Source organism: Budorcas taxicolor, chromosome 7 (assembly GCF_023091745.1).
Source record: "Budorcas taxicolor isolate Tak-1 chromosome 7, Takin1.1, whole genome shotgun sequence".
NCBI classification, from domain to species: Eukaryota; Metazoa; Chordata; class Mammalia; order Artiodactyla; family Bovidae; genus Budorcas; species Budorcas taxicolor.
In genome coordinates this window covers 106,384,120-106,406,276 of record NC_068916.1, presented here as the reverse complement: position 1 = coordinate 106,406,276, position 22,157 = coordinate 106,384,120, and the positions used below count along the sequence as shown (strand labels likewise).

General features: G+C 40.9%; 1 protein-coding gene across 1 annotated transcript in view; it reads left to right on the top strand.

The window, feature by feature from the left end:
* Positions 1 to 22,157, top strand: part of FBXL17 (F-box and leucine rich repeat protein 17) — a 517,327-nt gene that overhangs the window by 170,396 nt on the left and 324,774 nt on the right. The window contains exon 6 of the mRNA XM_052642856.1: positions 8,176 to 8,306. Within this exon, the coding sequence (XP_052498816.1) occupies positions 8,176 to 8,306 (131 nt within the window). The remainder of the gene's footprint in view (positions 1 to 8,175; positions 8,307 to 22,157) is intronic.

The following is a 22,157-nucleotide window of genomic DNA, read 5'->3' as shown; positions in this document are numbered from 1 at the left end:
TGCTCCCTTGGCAGCTGTTGGCAGTTGCTTTCTGTCTAAAGGGCGTAGGTCAACTGGGGACTGCCTGGTTAGTAATTTGTTTTAAGGCAGGTATATTATATTTCTGAGACTCACTAATCTTTCTTCTCTCTGAAGTAATCAGGAAGTGAGCTCAGTTTTAAATAACGAGTCCAGGTCTCTAAACACAATGAGAATAACTTCTTGAAACTTGGAGATTTGAGCTATTTTAACGTAACCTATCAGGGAACGGTAGGCACGGACAGTGAAGGGCTTTCATATGCACGCTGTGGAATTCCTGTCTGCAGGTGAAATGGTTTCTGTTTCCTCAAAGTTTCAGAGAAGGGGGGAAATATGATCAAAGTTATTTAAACAATATTTCTGTGGCTGGTAATGTGGCAAGGAGTTAGAAGGGATAGCTCTAAGGAGGAGCAGTGAGTAAAAATGTCCTGGGAAGCAAGACCGCGCGAATAATATGGTGAGAGATGGCAAATCCAGCAGGAGGGCAGGAGAGCCAGCCAGCTTTGGATTTGGAAACAAAGCAAAGATACTGCAGACCAGTGTGGTTAAGAAGGTGGTGGCTGGAAGGACACCTAGAGAAGGGCCAGAGAGCTCACGTAGCAGCTCCTGCAGATGCGATCAGCGTCCCGGGCCATGGAAGTCTCCTTTTCATGGTTAGGACTGGAAATTGATATTGTCTCTGCCCGGCTCTCAGGCAGTGGAAAGCTTTCAGCTACAGCCTGAGGGTCTCAGTTCTGTGAGGTGCTGGGAAGGATTTCCTTGATGTCCTCAGTGTGACTTGCTAAGTCACTTTAGTCGTGTCCGACTCTGTGCGACCCCATAGACGGCAGCCCACCAGGCTCCCCCGTCCCTGGGATTCTCCAGGCAAGAACACTGGAGTGGGTTGCCATTTCCTTCTCCAGTGCATGAAAGTTAAAAGTGAAAGGGAGGTCGCTCAGTCATGTCCGACCCTTAGCATGGACTGCAGCCCACCGGGCTCCTCCGTCCGTGGGATTTTCCAGGCAAGAGTGCTGGAGTGGCTGCCGCCGCCTTAATTCAGCTTCTGTTACTACTTCTGCTCTCGAGTGCCAGCCATAACCAACCAAACTGAGGTTCGGCCTAGCTGATGAGCAGAACAGATGCCCCTCATCCTCCCCCTCGGAAAACCAAGTTCTCCTCTAAGTGTAGACCCTGTCCAGATGCGGAAGCCTTCCTTTGCCCAGGGTAGAAATTCCCTCTGCCCCGGCCCGCGCCTGGCATCTCAGTGTCTTGGCCCGTAGTTGTAGTTTGGCCCTGTGCGCGCCACACCTCCCTGCATTTCTCCTGTGTCTCCCTCGTGGTTCCCAGTAGGCGGCTCTCCCCGGGCCCCTCTCTCTCCCCCGAGCCTGTGGCCCCCCTGCAGTCCCCGTCTAGGCAGCCTGACCGGTGCCTGGCAAACGAGTGTGTGTTGCCGATCCACAGCCCCGGCGGCCTGTCTTCACCTTGACGTTGCTCCCTGAAGTTTGTGACTGATTGCTCTGAAGCCGGGTCCCGGTGACGCCAACATCTGCAGGGCTGGCAGGAAGTAATTTAGGGACTAGTTGACATTTGAACATGGTTAACCATACAGAAGTTTTTATCCTTCGCGAAAGTTATCACCTCCAGCTGGCTTCACGTAAATTATCCTCGCTGGTCTGAACCAGTGGGACTCCCCCACTTGCCGCCTTTGCCAAGGGCGCTCTGAGTCCCTGTCCGTTGCTTCACCCGCTGGAGTCAACCTGCGCAACTGAGGATTTTGTTTCAGGTTGTACTTTTCCAGAGTCTGAAGAAAATTTGAAAGCCGTTTGAGGTCTTTTTATAATCCTCCAAGTCTCTGTTTCCTAGGTAACATTTTAATGTCTCATTTTGTTCTTAAATACATACACAGCCATACAGTCTTTGACTAATTTTAGCCTTTAACCTGAATTGGCTATAAGTCATATTTTTTTTTCTCAATAAAAGCAGTATTAAACTGAAAGTTGATTTACTGACAGTCTACATTCTGACTTGGATTTCTTTTCAAATACCTTACTAAACTGTTTAAAAATGGGAACAAAGCCCTTCAAAGATCTTGGTTGTATGGCTTCTCTTATTCAAATCCTCTGTGATTTGTGTAACCCAAGACTACCAGTGAATTTGTAAGAAAAGTCAGTTTAATTAAAATGTCAGTTTCCTAAATGTAATTATTTGTTTCAGACTATGAAGGATTATGTTGGGTAGCTTTTTATGAAACACTGCAGGGCACTATTATGAAATTCCCTTAGCAAGGCAAGGAGTGTGATGAATCTGACAGAGCTGTTTGTGGCATTCTGAATGAAAACACCAGAGCCTGTAGAGATGCTCTGGACGTGCCTTATAATGTTGCCGGTTCCCAGGGCTTAGCCTCCTGGAACTGCTTTGGATGCTGTCATTTTTCAGGTTGAACTGGCCAATGTGGTCACAGGGAAGGCTTCATGAGCAATGTCAGCGACTGTCAGCTCATGAAAAAATCGGCCTTAATTGAATCTCAGGGCAAAACGCTCTTGACGATCTCAATAGACAGCTGGCATGCGAGAACCAAAGTAAACCTTTCTTTTCATGTTTGAGTTTATGCTCCATTGGAAGAGAAAAAACGCTTCATTTATGGACAGTAAACCCAGGGCAGTCACATCTGACCCACCTTGCCCTGAGGAGTGGGCCTGGAGGCAGGATTTCTAAAAGCTTAGGAGTTAATCAACTAGAATGAGAGTTTTATCATATCTAGAATTGTGACTTCTTTCCGTCCTATTCCTTCTAGAAGATTTTGGATTTTCCTAAGTCCAAAAAATAGGTTTCCTATCATCTCTCCCTGTTATCAGCACTTTAGTAAGTATTCAGATCTCAGTTACCTTCCCTAATTTGAGGGGCCCAACTGGCACAAGTGAAGCTTCTTTATTACAGACCTCAACTGTGTCCTCTCACTGTGTGCTGGTGGACGCAGTCAGTGTCCTCCTGTGGTAAAATGCACATAAGAACAGTTTACCTTTCAAGCCGTTATTGAGTGTCCTCTTCAGTGGTAGCAGGTATATTCACAGAGTTGTGAGATTCTTTACTGTGAGGGAAGCTAAGAGATAGAGTGGTAATTCACATAGCAACTTTGTGTGAGAAGCTGTGCTAGAGCCCAGAATATGTGTGTGTCAGGAGGTATTTATGTGACTGGATAGGATTTTTATGATCCTGCATCTTCCTGCTGACAATAATGCAGGATAGTTAAGAAAATAAAGTGACGCTGTATATGTATCATATGTGACCATATTTAACAGCTCACACACGCACATGGTTACAGCAAAATTCATCCTTCAAAATAGTTTTTAGCAGCCCTGTGGTTCCATTTCATGTATTTCTGATTTTGCTGAGGTACAGACACGAGGCTACTGTCAGGATATGAGCTCAGCACGCCCCCCAGTGCCTGTTACTCACAGAGGCTACTTGATTCTATACATGTTCCCAGGACAGTAGTGATGAAAATTTTTTGGGTGTTGGGATCAAAAGTACCCTGTAAAGAAAGCTAACTATAAAAATAAAGTGGCTTAAGAAATTTTTTTTTTAATTGAGATATAGTTGACAATATTAGATTATGGTTATAAACATAGCGATTCAAAATTTTAATAGATTGTACTCCATTTATAGTTGTCAGAAAAAGGTGTTCTTTTTTTAATATAGAAAATAGAGTACATTACTGAGGGGAACGTTTGAAGGATAACAAATGATTTAAGTGATGTCTGAAAGACTACGGGCTTCCCTGGTGGCTCAGTGGTAAAGAATCTGCCTGCCAGTGCAGGAGGCATGGCTTTGATCCCTGGGTCAGGAAGATCCCCTGGATGAGGAAATGGCAACCCACTCCAGTATTCTTGCCTGGGGAGCCCCATGGAGAGAAGGGCCTGGTGGGTACAGTCCATGGGGTCACACAGAGTCAGACACAACTTAGTGACTAAGTAAGCAACAACTGAAGACTGTGGAAACTTGTATTGCTATCTATTTTGTATTCTATATAGGTTTGTTTTTTTTTTACCATTCCTTTTGTTACTGAAGAAAAATTGTTTTGTTCAATGCCAGCCTGCTTATTTATGGGGCGAGGTAAAGGCTAGGGCCATGTTTCAGCTATAAAGTTAGACCCCACGGGAACCTCCGTCCGGGCCCTGGGTGTGGTACAGGAGACAGGGATCAAGACCATCCCCATGGAAAAGAAATGCAAAAATGCAAAATGGCTGTCTGGGGAGGCCTTACAAATAGCTGTGAAAAGAAGAGAAGTGAAAAGCAAAGGAGAAAAGGAAAGATATAAGCATCTGAATACAGAGTTCCAAAGAATAGCAAGAAGAGATGAGAAAGCCTTCCTCAGTGATCAATGCAAAGAAATAGAGGAAAACAACAGAATGGGAAACACTAGAAATCTCTTCAAGAAAATCAGAGATACCAAGCGAACATTTCATGCAAAGATGGGCTAGATAAAGGACAGAGGTGGTATGGACCTAACAGAAGCAGAAGATATTAAGAAGAAGTGGCAAGAATACACAGAAGAACTGTACAAAAAAGATCTTCACAACCCAGACAATCATGATGGTGTGATCACTCAGCTAGAGCCAGACATCCTGGAAAGTCAAGTGGGCCTTAGAAAGCATCACTACAAACAAAGCTAGTGGAAGTGATGGAATTCCAGTGGAGCTATTTCAAATCCTGAAAGATGATGTTGTAAAAGTGCTGCACTCAATATGCCAGCAAATTTGGAAAACTCGGCAGTGGGATTGCTGCTGGGAGGGATTGAGGGCAGGAGGAAAAGGGGACGATAGAGGATGAGATGGCTGGATGGCATCACCAACTTGATGGACGTGAGTCTAAGTGAACTCTGGGAGTTGGTGATGGACAGGGAGGCCTGGTGTGCTGCGATTCATCGGGTCGCAAAGAGTCGGACACGACTGAGCAACTGAATTGAACTGAACTGACAGAGGCCTGCTATCACTGAGAAAGTGTCCCCTGCTGCGGGGGCAGTTTCCGTGTGTCCCGCCCCTCGCTCTCCGTGCTCCTGGTGGCTCTGACGGGCATCAGCGGTGAGCAGTATGAGGCCTCTCTGAGAGCAGAGGCCCTTTCCGTCTTTCCCGCCCCTCACTCTCTGTGCTCCCCATGGCTCTGACAGGCATCAGCGGTGAGCACTACAAGGCCTCTCTGAGAGCCGGAGCCCTTTCCGTGTGTCCCGCCCCTCGCTCTCTGTACTCTCGGTGGCTCTGATGGGCATCAGCGGTGAGCAGTACGAGGCCTCTCTGAGAGCCAAGGCCCCTTCCGTCTTTCCCGCTCCTCGCTCCTTGTGCTCCCGATGGCTCTGACAGGCGGCAGCGGCAGCAGCTCGAGGCCTCTCTCAGACCTGAGGCGGGAGGAGGGTTTCCCACACTGCCCGGCTCTCCAGAGCGGCTGTGTCCAACCCTGGAGCCCCAGCCCACACGCAGACGTAGAATAGATGTAAACTAAACAGCACGAAATGGGATAACAAATTCAGGTCCTTCAGCATACTGGTCCTGTTTCAGATACTCAGTGGCCTCGTGTGACGAGTGGTTACTGTGTTGTATGCTAGAGACAGAAAACATGTCGGTCACTGAGGAAAGTTCTCCGTAGAGTGTTCCTTGTGCTTTGTCCTGCAGCAGTGGGGATACCTGCATCTTCTCCCGGGTTTGAAGCTCACCTGACTCACTTTTGAGACCTTTGGCAGTCAGGTTATGCCCGCAAATTAGGAATCACCTCCCCCCACAGAAGGACTTAGGGCAGCCTGGGGCAGACCGGCCTGTACTGGAAGCGCTCCCTGATGCGGCTGGAAATGCCCGCTGCTGGTTCTCTGCTGCTGCTGTGACAAATGACCACACACACAGCAGCTTAAAACAGCACAGATCTGTTACCTCCTGGTTATCTAGTGAGATCAACACAGGTCCCATTAGACTAGAATGATCTGGCCTGTATTCCTTTCTAGGAAATTGAGAGATGTTTTCTCATCCCTTCAGGTTTTTGAGGAAATTCACTTCCTTAAGTTGGTAGCTCTGAAGTCCCGATGTCTTGCCAGCAGCTCTAGAAACTGCCCACATTCCTTGGCCCCTGGCCCTCTTCCTCTAGACGCAAAGCCAGAGAAGGCAGGTGGAACCCCTTTCACAGTTTAAATATCCCCTGCCTCTTCTTCTATCACGTCTCTGACTTTAGCTGGGAGAGGTTCTCTCTTGCTCTGAATAATCCAGGACAGGCACCATATCTCAGCATCCTTAACTTTAATCATATCCACAAAATCTCTTTTGCCATATAAGGTGGCATATGAGGGCATAGATATCCTTGGGAGTGGTGTTATTCAGCCTACCAGTTCAATTCAGTTCAGTTCAGTCGCTCAGTCGTGTCTGACTCTTTGCGACCCCATGAATCGCAGCACACCAGGCCTCCCTGTTCATCACCATCTCCTGGAGTTCACTCAGACTCACGTCCATCGAGTCCGTGATACCATCCAGCCAACTCATCCTCGGTCGTCCCCTTCTCCTCCTGCCCCCAATCCCTCCCATCATCAGAGTCTTTTCCAATGAGTCAACTCTTCTCATGAGGTGGCCAAAGTACTGGAGCTTCAGCTTTAGCATCAGTCCTTCCAAAGAAATCCCAGGGCTGATCTCCTTTAGAGTGGACTGGTTGGATCTCCTTGCCGTCCAAGGGACTCTCAAGAGTCTTCTCCAACACCACAGTTCAAATGCATCAATTCTTCGGCGCTCAGCCTTCTTCACAGTCCAACTCTCACATCCATACATGACCACTGGAAAAACCATAGCCTTGACTAGACGGACCTTAGTCGGCAAAGTAATGTCTCTGCTTTTGAATATGCTATCTAGGTTGGTCATAACTTTTCTTCCAAGGAGTGCAGTCACCATCTGCAGTGATCTTGGAGCCTAAAAAAAATAAAGTCTGACACTGTTTCCACTGTTTCCCCATCTATTTCCCATGAAGTGATGGGACCGGATGCCATGATCTTCGTTTCCTGAATGTTGAGCTTTAAGCCAACTTCTTCACTCTCCTCTTTCACTTTCATCAAGAGGCTTTTTAGTTCCTCTTCACTTTCTGCCATAAGGGTGGTGTCATCTGCATATCTGAGGTTATTGATATTTCTCCCGGCAGTCTTGATTCCAGCTTGTGTTTCTTCCAGCCCAGCGTTTCTCATGATGTACTCTGCATGTAAGTTAAATAAGCAGGGTGACAATATACAGCCTTGACGTACTCCTTTTCCTGTTTGGAACCAGTCTGTTGTTCCATGTCCAGTTCTAACTGTTGCTTCCTGACCTGCATACAGATATCTCAAGAGGCAGGTCAGGTGATCTGGTATTCGCATCTCTTTCAGAATTTTACACAGTTTATTGTGATCCACACAGTCAAAGGCTTTGGCATAGTCAATAAAGCAGAAATAGATGTTTTTTTGGAGCTCTCTTGCTTTTTCCATGATCCAGCAGATGTTGGCAATTTGATCTCTGGTTCCTCTGCCTTTTCTAAAACCAGCTTGAACATCAGGGAGTTCATGGTTCACGTATTGCTGAAGCCTGGCTTGGAGAATTTTGAGCATTACTTTACTAGCATGTGAGATGAGTCTACCAGATGCATCCAGATTAATTCTTTGCATGTTATTAAGCAAAAACAGCTTATTTGAGATATAGTTTATTTGAAGAAGATAATTAAGAGCCTGCCATCTTTATCCACCTTGATAAAATATCACCAAGATATCTCTGAATTAACAATTTGCTCATATTTTATCTTTTATAAAAAAGAAAAGCTGTACAAAAATGGTATTATCATGAAGATAAATATCTGAAATCAATGTTAAAGAAAATAGTCCTGTCAAATTGTAGGTAATTAATGTGATCGACTTAACAGCTTTCCCACATATTAGAATGCTACTTTTGATTTTTATGATGCCTCAATAAAATCTGCTTGATTTTAATGTTTATTGCCATTTATTTGTTCACCTTAGATTTCTGACTCATTTCTTATTTATTATTAAAATATTATGTAACCATTTAGTTTAATAATTCTAGACTATAGTCTATTATTCAGTGCAGTGATATTCTGTAATCAACTATTCTTAATAGTTTTTGAGGATGTAGTATTTATCTTTCTCCTCTTTCATTTTATTTATCTCATTAGCTAAGAAACCTTTCCAGCTTGGACCTACGTCATATCACTGAACTGGATAATGAAACCGTGATGGAAATTGTCAAGAGGTGCAAAAATCTTAGCTCTCTCAATCTCTGCCTGAACTGGATTATAAATGACAGGTAACCATCTTAACATCTTAAAAACACTTTTTCAAAGGGAAGCATGTGTTCTGCGTACCAAGCACTGATTATCATTATAATAAGGCACGTCTAAAGAAAATGTGATATAGCCATGACTTTTAAAATAGATATGTTTAAGTTTTGAAAAACATTTAGAAGTATACTTTTAACCCATCCAGTTTTGGGCTTCCCTAATGGCTCGGACTTTAAAGAATCTGCCTGAAAGAGAAGACCCAGATTCGATCCCTGGGTGTGGAAGATCCCCTGGAGTAGGAAATGGCTCCCCACTCTAGTATTCTTGCCTGGAGAACTCCATGGACAGAGGAGTCTGGTGGACTACAGTCCATGGGGTTGCAAACAGTTGGACACTACTGAGTGACTCACACTTGCTTATATTTGCAGCAACGTTTAAGTGCTAAGATTCATGTTTCCTAAACAGTTATAACAACAGAAGCCTATTGAATCTTCTCTTTGTCACTCATCCAAGACATATTGTTTATTTGTCACTTTAATATTTTTGCAACTTTTTGTGGTTGATTTTACTGTTCATTTATCAAGGAAAATGGTTCTGAGAAACTATTTCAAACATTATGCATTCAGATCTTTTCTCTAGGATGACAGTTTGTTTTCTGTATAAATAGAATTTGTTTTGAATGTTAAAGTCATGTGATGGATAGTTTAATAAGTAGTGTAAAGATGTGTAAATTGTTTTAAAAATAAGCATTTAAAAATGTTTTAAAAATAAACAGTGATAATGGATAGGTCAGTTTTTCTCTGAAATATTGCATGAGGGAAAAAAAAATACAAGAACCCTTGAAAATAGACTTCTTTGTAATGAACGCAACTGCAGAGTACCACTATTCTGTACTTACTTGGTGCTTCTCCGACTCTTTGTCACATCATGGACTGTAGCCCGCTGGGCTCCTCTGTCCATGGGATTCTTCAGGCAAGAATACTGGGTGGGTTGCCACGCCCTCCTCCAGGAGATCTTCAGGACCCAGGAATGGAACCCAGGTCTCCTGCATTGCAGATGGATGCTTTACCATCTGAGCCACCAGGGGGTCCTACTGCTGATTAGTTTAGGTGGGTTCTTAAATACAGGCATGTGATAAGGTTCTTGCTTAGTAGCTTTTCAAGAATAAATAAGTTTTAAAAAAGGCCACCAAAAATATATTGCTTTCAAAATAGAAAGCCCTATTTCAGCTAAAATTAGAACCTATTTAGATTTAAATGTTTTTTGTAAAATAGTGCAGTGATTTATAAAGTTTGTCAGATAATGCTTTAAATTTAAGACATTTCCCCCTTTCACTTTTAATTTCCCTTTATCCTTTTAACAGTAAAATCATGTAGACTCCATTTTCCCCAAGAATGGCAAATTCTAGTGGCATTCCTATAAATTACCAGCATTAGCCTTTACATTATGTGTGATAGCACTTGACTTGGCTCTTAGTAACATTTTTCTTGAAGAATTTACTAATCCAGAATTGGTCCATGGTCTTCATTTATAAAGGGTTTTTATCGTTTCTGAGTAATAGTCACTGTGTGAGGTGTATCAAAATCTGAAGAAAATTGATGAACATTTAAAAAATTAAATTCTTTTTTATAATCTACATTCTTCCCCATGATCAGTTATGTGACAAGTTTTAAAATAATCTTTTAAATGTTTTCCGTAACAACTGATAAAAAGAAGTACATGAAGAACATCATTCCGTGGTTTCAGGTGTTTAGTATTAGCTTAATATTCAGGTAAACGTCTTAGTAATGCTTCAGATTGAAAGGTGAAAACTGCCACAAAATGGATATGAAAACAATGGAAAAGACTCAGTACTTGGAGCCTCCAGAGGTGAGTGAGATGCAGTCCATATAGCATCATAAGGGTTATCTGCTCAGTAAACAGGTTTTGCTTTTGCTTAGATTTGTATCATTTACACAAAGATACTCAAGGATTTCTCATCTTCTGGTGCTTCAAATGCTTATGTAGTCATAACTGGGTATTTACACATGAAAAAAAAAGAGCAGCCTTCACCTTGCCTTTCCTTCCCTTTGTTAGGTTCCATCTGCTCAAATCCCTTTCCATAATATTTCAGTTGGTTTTTTTTTTTTCCTGTTTAACTAGAATGATTATTTGGTGTTTGATCCTAAATGCTGTACTGTAGAGAATTATTTGCAAGGAATGAAAGGGTATTTTTATGTTTTTAATGGAAAAGTTTGAATTAATTGAGAAAACATGCATTTTAATGAGGTTGAGCGGTAGAGTTTTAAAGATCAGACTCTTTTAGGTTTTAATTACACCACTTGCACTTATCCTGTGTACTGTAATAGGAGTTTCAAACATTAAAACCCACTTTGCAGTGTCATCTAAATTAGTCAGCTCATTGTTCTTGCCATACTCTATCACTAAGCTAAGTAATATTTGTAATTATATTGGTATAAATCTAGGACTTCCCATCAGGCTTAATTATAATTTCAGCACTTAGCCGGGATGGGTTAGTAACCTTTCCCATGGAGGACACTAGAATGCACTAATGCATTTAGCCTATCAATTAGTGTCTGTTTTACATTTGTTCATTATTATTATCCTCTAGTAAATCAGAAAGCATTTATTAACCCCCTACTAAATACTTGGTGCTGTGCCTCAGACTGTGGGACACTGAGTTCCTGCTGATCCCAAAGGTTTTCCTCTTTAGGTGACATAAGACTTAATGAGTGAGATAATAGTGAGCCTTGTAAGGACAGAAGGAAGGACAGTAACCTTTATCATCCAGGTAATTGATAGGCACTTTACACGTGTTCTCATTTAATCCTTTCAACATCTTTTGTTCTGCTAAAGGTCATACTATTCCTATTAAATTTAGCCCGTTTGTTTAATTTTTCTTTGGCTTTTCTGATTGGATGTGTTTTTTCCATCTTTACTGCAGTAAAAATTGGATGGGGACAAACAAGAAAAAGCAAATGGCTAATGAGTCAATTTCCATTTCATAGTTGGAATTCAGACACAATTGACATTTATACGTAACATTCTTAGTTTAAAAAAAAATCTCATTATTTTCTTTCATAATAAAGTTATAGTAGAACCTTTAGATACTATTTTATACCTATACCTTTTCATAATGCCTATGAAAAGGATCTATGTTTAATGCTGCTAGCTTTAATAATGAATTCTTCACATGAAGATTAAGTTTGATACTCTTCTCAGATCTTTAGATATAAGATTTATCCTGGATTTTAAAAGATTTTGACAATAAATATTTTCAAAGTTCAAAATTTTAAAATATTTAGTAACTTAAGGTCTTTACTGTTAAGCGCACGGAACCTTTTAGCATTTTGTGGTTCTTGATCTGTGTGACTAAGACATGCTGTTCTTTATCTTTGTTTTTTAAAAAGCACTTTTTGTATTTAGAGAGTTAAACATGATATTTTCTTGTATTCAGAAGGATGGTCTAGTAGTCATTTGACATTTACCATTGCTTTTGAATACAAATAAAATCCAAGTGTTTTATAAAAAGAGGACACTGACTATTTCTATTGATGATTTAAATTAAACATCTGGTTATTATTTCTCCTGTACTCTTTCTGACTGGAAGTTTGTTGGAACGTTTACTTGTATTTGATATAATTGTTTTGCTATTTCACATTCAATTTGGTCTTCACTGTTTCTTTTCTTTTTATGTTTCGTATAGAGTCCAGAAGCTGCATGACTTAGACTTATTCTTTGAATTTGCAGCTTAAAACAAAATTGAATGTATTGACTCTGTTGAACACAGATAGGACACTTTCTTTAAGGAGTTAATTTGCTGCGTGAGTCTTATATTTATGTAAAGGGGGCTGTTGCATCAGTGAACATCCTAAAATTTGAGAAGTTTTAAATCTAAGATTGTTGTGACCAGTTTCTTTTAAGTATAAAATAACATTTGCAATATGTTACTGTTTCTCTTTATATGTACTAGTGTTTAGAATAGTAACTATAAATGTTTTCTCATTAAATAGACTTTTAAATAACAACATTTTGAAATTGCAAATTGGCGAGCCAGAGTTGAGTCCAGTCCACAAAGCTGTTTTGTTTGGCCCGTACAATAGTTAAAAAATTGAGTAAGTTGCCAACTTTAAAAAATTGGGTCGCTCACGTAAAAATCTGAATTTGGGCCTTCTTTTGGGAAAGGTGCAGATCTAGCAACACTGGACCCACATTTTCTCTTGTCAGCGATCTTTCCAGGATGAGTAATGGGCTTTTCTCGTCGGTCATTCTTCAATTTCTTCATTATTCCCACCCAGCACGATCTATTTTATAATATCCACCTGTACCCACCTAGTCTACGAATTGAATTCTCCCTTATTGAAATTCAGAATATAAAGATTTTTAGGTAAAGATTTCTTGTTTTAAATCAAATAGTTCTTTTTAAATTGAGTCTGATAAAATATATTAACAGATAATGGAGAGTTAATTTGTTTACCTAAATTAGTTCCTTCTTATCTCAGACCTCGGAACTTTGGCCAACAGGTTGAAGTTACACAGGGGGACAGAATTCAGCTTAAAATAAGTTAAAACCTTGGTTTTCATTGACTGCCTTCCAAAATAGAGAACTCATTCCCACTTACAGTTCAGACAGGAGTGTTACGAACAGTTTCCTGAATAACAGTTGAATTAGTATACTAAACTACCTCCAACTTTAAGTCTGTGATTCAAAGTGAATTTATTTGCAGTGCTTAATATTTGATTCATGATTCCTTTGTTTATAAAACTTAGAAAAGCCTTAAGACTTCTTTTTTTTCTTCTCTTTTTCTTTTTCCGCACAGAGCCCTTTTTAGTCTTTTAGGCACTCTGAGATTGAAGTCGCAGAGTGACAGATTACTCCACCGCCCCTTTCAGGGAGACTGGCAGCACCCTGGCTCATGTAGAACCCAATGAGGCTTTCTATAAAGATTTTTCTAACTCCCTTGATCTTCTCTGGATGTTTATTCTGTTTCTTCTTTCAAATTTCCGTTGATTCAATAAAAAACGATGACATTTAGAAATAAAGTTCAGAGAGGATTTGAGCAGGTGTTGGCGATATAAAATATTTGCTGAGTGCCCATTGTGTTTTATTTCCAAGAATTGTTTTGTGAACATATGCTATATATTGTTTTTATAAGTGTTCGAGGGCTGGATGGATAATCTACCATCTTCCTGTGAATGTCATGTCACAGTGGACTTAGAATTTTATTTCATTTCAATCCCCTAATATTACTTAATTCTCCTAGAGACAGAGGTTTAACGATTGCCCAAGCGGGGGACAAACCTATCCATTAAAATCCAGCAGGCATAGTTGAATTTGAGTTGGAGGATGTTTTGTTTTCTATTAAAGTTAAGTGGTCTGGAGGAGAGAAATACTTTTCACCTTGGAGTACTGAGTGTGAAGTTTGAGCAGTTTTCTCTATAAAAGCACGAAAACTTGGAAATAGAGAGGCAGTAAAAATAGTGCTGCCCATTGAAGCAGCTCCGCGGTGGTGCTTGGAGCCGGGCTCTCCTGCTTGCAGAGACTGCGGAGGAGCCTGTCTGCATGCCTTTGGTGCCTAAGAAAGTGGCCGGGCTGGTTGGGTGGACTTTTACTAAAACTGAATTTTATTTGTTTCTCTATAATTTTACTGCATAGTTTTGAGTATGTTCTGTATGTATCAGATTTTTAAAAATGAATAACTGTCTTTTACTGACTTCCGGGAGAATTGCAGGGACAGAATGGAGCGTTTCTGAGCTGGTGACACTTGTTTGAAGCTGGCTTAGTTTTGACCCTCTCTTTTATAGTCACAGTTATTTGTAAGGCCATCCCTAGAAGAATAGAATGATGCTGGGGTACGTGTTCTTCCAGTCCCCTGTGCATGCGTGTGTGCGAAGTCACCTCAGTCGCGTCCGACTCTTTGTGACTCCATGGACTGCAGCCTGCCAGTCTCCCCTGTCCATGGGATTCTCCAGGAGGGAATACTGGAGAGGGTTGCCATGCTCTCCTCCAGGGGATCTTCCCGACCCAGGGATCTAACCCACGCCTCTTATGTCTCGTGCGTTGGCAAGTGGGTTCTTTACTAGCGGTGCCACCTGACAAGACCTCAGGCCCCCTGGCCATCTTTGAAAATGGAGCCTCTGGTGTCCTATCCATTAGGCACTCTCTTTAAAAGCACGCTTGTTTTCTGTGGTGCTGCTGAGACTGAAGGCTATAATATTTTCTCTCCTTTGTTTTTGAACCAATGTTAATAATAAAAGGTAGTAATAGCTACCGTTTATTACAGTCTGTCCAAAGTGTTTACACCCTGTGTTTCATTTAATCTCTGCCACCCTGAGGAAGATACTAGCTTCATTTAGATGAAGGGATTAGAGTCCAGGAAGATTAGACCACTCTCACCTCCTAACTGGTGGACACAGCCTCGGAGCCCACTTTTCCGCCTCCAGAGCCCCAGCTCTGACCGCGAGGGGTGCACTGCCTGCCCCAGGCCTCCTGCCCTGTGTCCTGCTTTGCTCAGGCCAGTCTCAGCCCTTCCCTGTGGATTTGGGGTGTCGTCAGGTTCCTGTCTGTGCCGCTGCCGCCCCTTCTGCGATCTGCATGTCCAGCTTTGGATGGCAACTTTTGTGGTCACCCTACCCTCAGACTATGCTTGGTCTTCCTGAACGTCAGTAGAGTCTTCCCTTTTCTTTTCCTTATGGGGTATCTGAGAAGTGAGAGTTTCGGATAAGACCGGTTGTGGTTCAGTCTTGCAGTCACATCCTTCTCTTTGTGCCCATTCATGGCAGCCTGCCAGGCCTCCCTGTCCATCACCATCTCCCAGCGTTTGCTCAAACTCATGTTCGTTGAGTCGGTGATGCCATCCAACCGCTTCATCCTCTGTCACCCCTTCTCCTCCTGCCCTCATCGGAACTCAGGGTGTTTTCCACCGAGTCGGCTCTTCGCATCAGGTGGCCAAAGGATTGGATTTTCAGCTTCCAATGAATATTCAGGGTTGATTTCCTTTAGGATTGACTGACTTGATCTCCTTGTTGTCAAGGGACTCTCAAAGAGTCTTCTCTAGCATGACAGTTTGAAAGCATCAGTTCTGATGTGCTCAGCCTTCTTTATGTTCCAACTCTCACACCATACATGACTACTGGAAAAGCCATAGTTTTGAATATACAGACCTGTGTTGGCAAGTGATGTCTCTGCTTGTTAACACGCTCTCTAGGTTTGACATAGCTTTTCTCTAAGGAGCAAGCGTCTTTTAATTTCATGAGTACAGTCACCATCCGCAATGATTTTGGAGCCCAAGAAAATAAAGTCACAGTTTCCATTGTTTCCCCATTTACTTGACATGAAGTGATGGATCCAGATGGCATGATGGTAGTTTTCTGAATGTTGAGTTTTAAGCCAGCTTTTTCACCCTCCTCTTTCACCTTCATCAAGAAGCTCTTTAGTTCCTCTTCAAGTTCTGCCATAATGGTGGTGTCATTTGCTTCTCTGAGGTTATTGATTTTTCTCCTGGAAATCTTGATTCCAGTTTGTGATTCATCCAGCCTGGCATTTCTTATGATGTACTCTGCATATAAGTTAAATGAGCAGGGTGACAATATACAGCTGACATACTCCTTTCCTGATTTGGAACCAGTCTGTTGTTCCATGTCTGGTTCTAACTGTTGCTTCTTAACCTGCATACAGATTTCTCAGGAGGCGGGTCAGGTGGTCTAGTATTTCCATCTTTTGAAGAATTTTCCATAGTTGTGATCCACACAGTGAAAGGCTTTAGTGTAGTCAGTGAAGCAGAGGTTTTTCTGGAACTCTGTTGCTTTTTCTGTGATCCAACAGTACAAGAACGTTCATATGTACATGCTGGATTTAGAAAAGACAGAGGAACAAGAGATCAAATTGGCAAATCTTATCTTTTAGGATTTGAAATAGCTCCACTGGAATTCCATCACCTCCACTAGCTTTGTTTGACTAAGACCTATAGATTTTAAAAACATCTAAATTTTGTAACAAAAACATTTTTTTCCCCAACAATGCCATTTACAAATGCTCTTAATTTCTTCCTAACTTTATTGAGGAAAAGTAGAAAGTATTGCTCATTTTTATGGCTAATATCACATCTGGCTCATATTTGATACCAAAAAGAATTTCAAGATGAATTTAGAATAGATATTTAAGCATGTGATGATGCATATTTATTTTTACAAATATTTTAGCTTCTGCAGATGCTCTCTGGCAGTTGTAATAAATTAATCATTGCAGAGTAAAGGAGAATGCTGCTAAGTCACTTGAGTCGTGTCCGACTCTGTGTGACCCCATAGATGGTAGCCCACCAGGCTCCCCCGTCCCTGGGATTCTCCAGGCAGGAACACTGGAGTGGGTTGCCATTTCCTTCTCCAATGCATCAAAGTGAAAAGTGAAAGTGAAGTCGCTCAGTCGTGTCCGACCCTCAGTGATCCTATGGACTGCAGCCTTCCAGGCTCCTCCGTCCATGGGATTTTCCAGGCAAGAGTACTGGAGTGGGTTGCCATTGCCTTCTCATAAAGGAGAATACTAGGTGCTATATACTTTGAGTAAGTATTACTGAGTTAAAAAGAAGGAAGTTAACTTCATTGAATGTTTCAATACCTTTGGTAAAAAAATAACTGCCATAACTAATCTGTATATGTGATTTTTCAAATAGCTGATGATATTTTTCTATAGAACAGAAAGTTTCTCTGATGAAATGATGTGTGCTTTTATCCTCAGATGAAATTCAAATTAAAGGTACTTTTTCATTGTTTGGTATGTAGTGATACTGGATATCAGTTCTGATACTGGTTTTTTGAGTAATTCTAGTTATTGAATATCACTTACAGGAAATATTAATTAATATATAGCACTGAAGCATTTAACCTAGTACAGTTACTTGAAAGGAAAATCTGTATGAGGTCATCTGTATCTTATCTGTGTCAGCCAGGTTTGATATTTAACTCCAGTTCTGAAGAGATGGAAGCTGGATTTGACGTGGACGAGTTTGTCTTATTGATTGTCCATGTTCGCATTATTTTGTCTTGTGGAATAATGTCAATTTTTATGACAGTTCCAACATACAATGGTAATTTTAAATTTCCACTTTGTCTTTGGTTCCTAGTGAGCGATGATAAAGTATAAGTAAACATTTTTGTAAGTAATAATAAGAGCTTTTATAGTATCATATTATTGGTATTCCTGGGTGTGCTATTTAAATATTGTTACTGATTCTGTGTTTTTAAGGCAATATAAAGATGAGTGAATGTATATATTAAGCAGTTAGTTTGTGGGATTAAAAATCATGTTTTATATGTTATGAAATCAGAATTCCTGATCAAATTATGGGAAAGGATGGACACAATTTATATGATGAAGAATGCACTGCTGTGCATTGGGAGGCTTCCTAACCTCAAACCCATTTTAAAGTTGCCAACATTGAACAAAATCTTCATCTATTGATGAAAATGATAATAGTTTATTGACTGTTCAGACAAATATATGACTTCCTGCCCTGCCTCCCCTTCCCTAAGGAGTTGTCTTATTCTTAATCCCCAACCAGAAATGGTAATTAAAATAACTCACTGTTGTCAAAATTTTAAAGTGTATGATAAATGAAGCCCAGTAAATAGTGAAAATATGAGAAAGGTGATTAAATCTGACAATTTCCTTGTAAAAGGCTTGAGATGATAAATATCTCCTGTGATTAGTTATTAATTTTGTGCAAGAGATTTTGCTTCAGCCTAAAATATTTTATGAACAGTGGCGTAAAGAAATATCTTAGAAGATAGGTACACACATGTTTAACCAGAGGAAAAATTGCTGGAACTTGACTGGTTATAATTAAAAATGGCAGACTTGACATGTTTGTGCCTGGGCCATTTTCTGAATGATGGCCCTTTTAGAAATTAAAGAAGAAGACAGGGCGACCTACAGAATGACACAGTACTTTCAGCTTGAGCCTTTTTGCCTCATGAAGATGGAAAGGTTTTATGTATATCACTCCTCAACTGATAAAGTATTTAAGGTAGCATAAAATAACTCCTTGCTTACTGAAGTTCAGAAGTTAATGAGACTTGTTTCATTAACAGTTATAGTTGCACTGCCAATAATTTGCCTTAAAATGAGTGCGAATTCCTCTACTGTTAAGGAAAAGAGGAAATAATAATGGTGGTTGTAATGAGTGCGGTATCACGTCACTGTCGGCTGAATCCATAGCACGTTGGTCGACTGGCGGCAGGCGACATTGTGTGGCTGTGTGGTGTTTTGCTTATGACTCTCTGCTTGGAAGGGGAACCTGCCTGTTTGTCTATAGCCCTGTGCCCCAACCTCAGCCCCAGGCACCTCGCGTAGAGCCCAGCTCAGAGAAGTACCTTAATACCTGTGTGTTGAGGGAATGAATTAGAAATGCTGCTTCTGCAGGATGTGTAAGTTTGTTTTTAAGTTTGGCTTGAGCTCTGGTTAAAATCCAGGCGATTGGTCCGCATGTCCTCTTTTCCCCGGGCTTTATTTATTTCTGAGCTAAATTGGTACTTACTAAAGTGAGGGCTGCTGTCCTGTCTGGGTTCGGATAGGGCTCGCTTTCGGCATCGCAGCCTTTCTGTCTGACAGCGGCAGCTCCGCGTCCCGGACAGTGTGCTCCGTGCTTAGTCTCTCAGTCAGGGCCGGCTCTTCGCGGGCTCCTCTCTCCGCGGGGCTTCTCCAGGCAAGAATACCGGAGGGGGTTGCGTGCCCTCCTCGTAGGTTTAGAATGTTGAATCGTTGGCTTCTGTCTTTTGAATGGAATCTTTGGAGTACTTTTAAATGAAGACCCAGAAACTTTGCTCTTCATATGTAATGATATCTTGTATTAATTGAAAAGAGGCAGAGGACACAGATACGGCATTTTTTTCTGTTTCTTGGTGAGAAGAGTATGGCTGTATGAGAAAACTTTTTTCTTAATTCTTCCTTATAGCACTTTTAAGTGCTGCTGTTGAAGTGTATGTTTAATATTTGGTTAATTGTTAGTATGAACCTAAGCATACTGATTAAGAGCAGGTTCACATTAGAACAATTATCTGGTTAATTGCTCTGGTGCAAAAATAGGCTAAAAAATCATCAGAACATCAACTTGTGAAAGCACTGGCAGGAGTTGAAAACCACTAGGCATCCCTCCTGCAAATCGCATCAGCAAAGCAATTAATTTAGGTTAATTGCTTTTCTGTTTGTTCAAGATGCACTCTGGAACTGTCTTTTGAAATCATGGCAATTAAGATTAGTAAGCAATATAACGAAAGAGTGTTAGAATTGCCACTATTTTTCAAAAATGGTAACTATTCCATATGAGCCTATATAGCAGATCTGTCACTCATGTAGGACTTTGAGATAATTAGAGCAAAAGGGGAATATGTTAGACACACAAGATTCCCTTTAAGAATAAATTGAGTGGATTATCTTTCCCGAATGGTAGCGCAGCGTTATCTTTAATCTGTAGTTATCGAGTCGAATTATCTAGTTTCAGTAATGCCCACTAAGGAGGCTTGTTCACATAGGAGGAATGTCCCTAAACACCAAAGACGGCGCTGGCTGGTGGCATTTTCTCTAGACAGGTGTGTGTTTGGCTTCTTGTACGGCTTCTCATAACCTAATCAGGATTTTTGAATGTCTTAAAAACCAGATTAGACATCCCTCTGTTTTTAAAGTTTTCCTTTATTGAGTATTTTGGCAGCACCAATTTGTCTAAAATTGAAAACGACTTGAGTTTCCAATTGTTTCTTTATGAAGCCATGTTGTAACTGAACCTCAGCTAAAAAAAATGTCAAGTTTAGGAAATTAACCATTCCCCAAACCGCTTCTCTGTTCACCATATTGTCAAACAGCAAGTAGCTATTTCCTTCATTTCTCTCCTTCCTTAAGGAGCAGTTCTTATCACGCAGTATGTTTAGTGGCATATCCTGCCCCATGAAATTACCCAAAGCAGATTGTATTGTATTGTATTAAGGACTGTGGCTCTTGAAATCAATCTTTTAGAGACAGTCATGTTAAAGGAAGTTTTGGTAGCATTTATCATTTAGTGACTTTCTGTAACTGTGACAAAAATTTAGAGAGATAGTCATTAAAATTAGATTTGATACAATAAATTGTATTTCAAGTTTTGCTTTGGCATTCTACTTTTTGCTTGTTAGTGGCTATAAAAATCTCGTTCTTTATTTCTGCTTAAATCTGTATGACTAGATCTCTAAAGCCTTGCTGATGAACTATACCACAAAATAATTTTTCTCTAGTGATCATTTTTATGGAGAAGAACAAAAGGATATTTACTTTTTACAATGATATGTTTTTCTTTACTTTTTAAAATAAAATGTCATAGTTTCTTGAAGTGCAGCATATTGATCCAGATTTTTTGGTGATTCTATTTGTTGTGAATTGTTTGACTAGAAAGCTACATGCTGAAGGTTGAAATATCAAATCAGATGAAAATAAATATACTGACTAGATTAAATAGAAAAATGTGGAGGACTCTTAGAACACAGAAAAACAAAGAAATCTAAAGGATGGTATCAGTCACTAGGTCTGGATGTTGGTCTTCTTTTAAGTCTGTCATTGAAGCAACAGAACAGTGTTCTCTAGATTGGGGGAAACTCAAGCTAGATTTTTCTTCTTTTTGGTTTTAAGACATGAATTCTGCAGTTATTTATAGTTGAAAGATGGCATAGGTGTTATAAAAGTTTGTCGCTATTTTGCAGGCTTTAGAAGATTGTAGACTATAGCCACACACTTCACCCACCGCTGTGTGCAGGCCTGTGTGCATTAAGATGTAGCTATCCTTACATCAAGAGGGCGTCTTTCCCTAGCCCTGGCACCTGCCCTGGCTTTGTGACTTGCTCTAACCAAGAGAATGCAGTGGAAATTTTGTGGGAGGGCTTCCAAAGTTTGGCTTCAAGAGGGCTTGCAACTTTTGTTCTTGCCTTTCTGGAAGCTGCCCCGCCTGAAGAAGCCCAGAGTTGTCTCTCTGCGAACGGGAGATCACCTGGAGATAGAGGTCTAGCCAGGGTCATCTGTCAGACGTGTCCGTGATGCCGGGTCAGACCATCCAGCCTCACGCAAAACTTTGGATTCCTGCAGCCCTGTGAATAAAACCAGCAGGACTGCGCCGCTGAGCCCAGTCCAAATTGTTGGTCTAGGGACCCATGAGCAGATAAGGGCGGTTTTTGTTAAGCTATGAAGTTTTGGTGTGGTTTCTTACTCAGACAGTGATTTTGTACCTGATCTATGTTGAAATTTTATAGTAAGTTGCCAAGAGTGTTTTATTCATTACCCTATTTAATTATCACATCAACTCTGTGACAAAGGTATCATTGCATGCGTGCGTGCTAAGTCAGTTCAGTTGTGTCTGACTCTTTGCGACCCCTATGGACTGTAGGCCACCAGGCTTCTCTGTCCATGGGATTCTCCAGGCAAGAATACTGGAGTGGGTTCCATGCCCTTCTCCAAAGGATCTGAGCCACCGGGGGAAGCCCTATGGGAATCATTACACTCTACTTTATAGATGAGGTTAAAATAGAAAAGACTCAGAAGGGTAAAGGATCTTGCGGACAATCCCAACTAGCAAGCACAGTCAGGGCTGAATGGAGATCTCCCTGACCTCAGTCCCATCTACCAAACTTCCCGCGAAAGCTTATTCTGAGTTTTATAATACATTTAGTTGCAATAAGCAGTTAAACTTACCAGTAGACTCTGTTGAATGTAAGTGCTAGCTAAATTGCATTGTAATAAAATAAATATCATTGATTAAATAAAATTACAATAAAATAACATCCATTTGAAGTTTCTAGTGTTACTGTTTAATTTTGATTATTCACCTAAAAAAATGCAAGGGGAAAAAGACAGGTCTTCTGAAAGG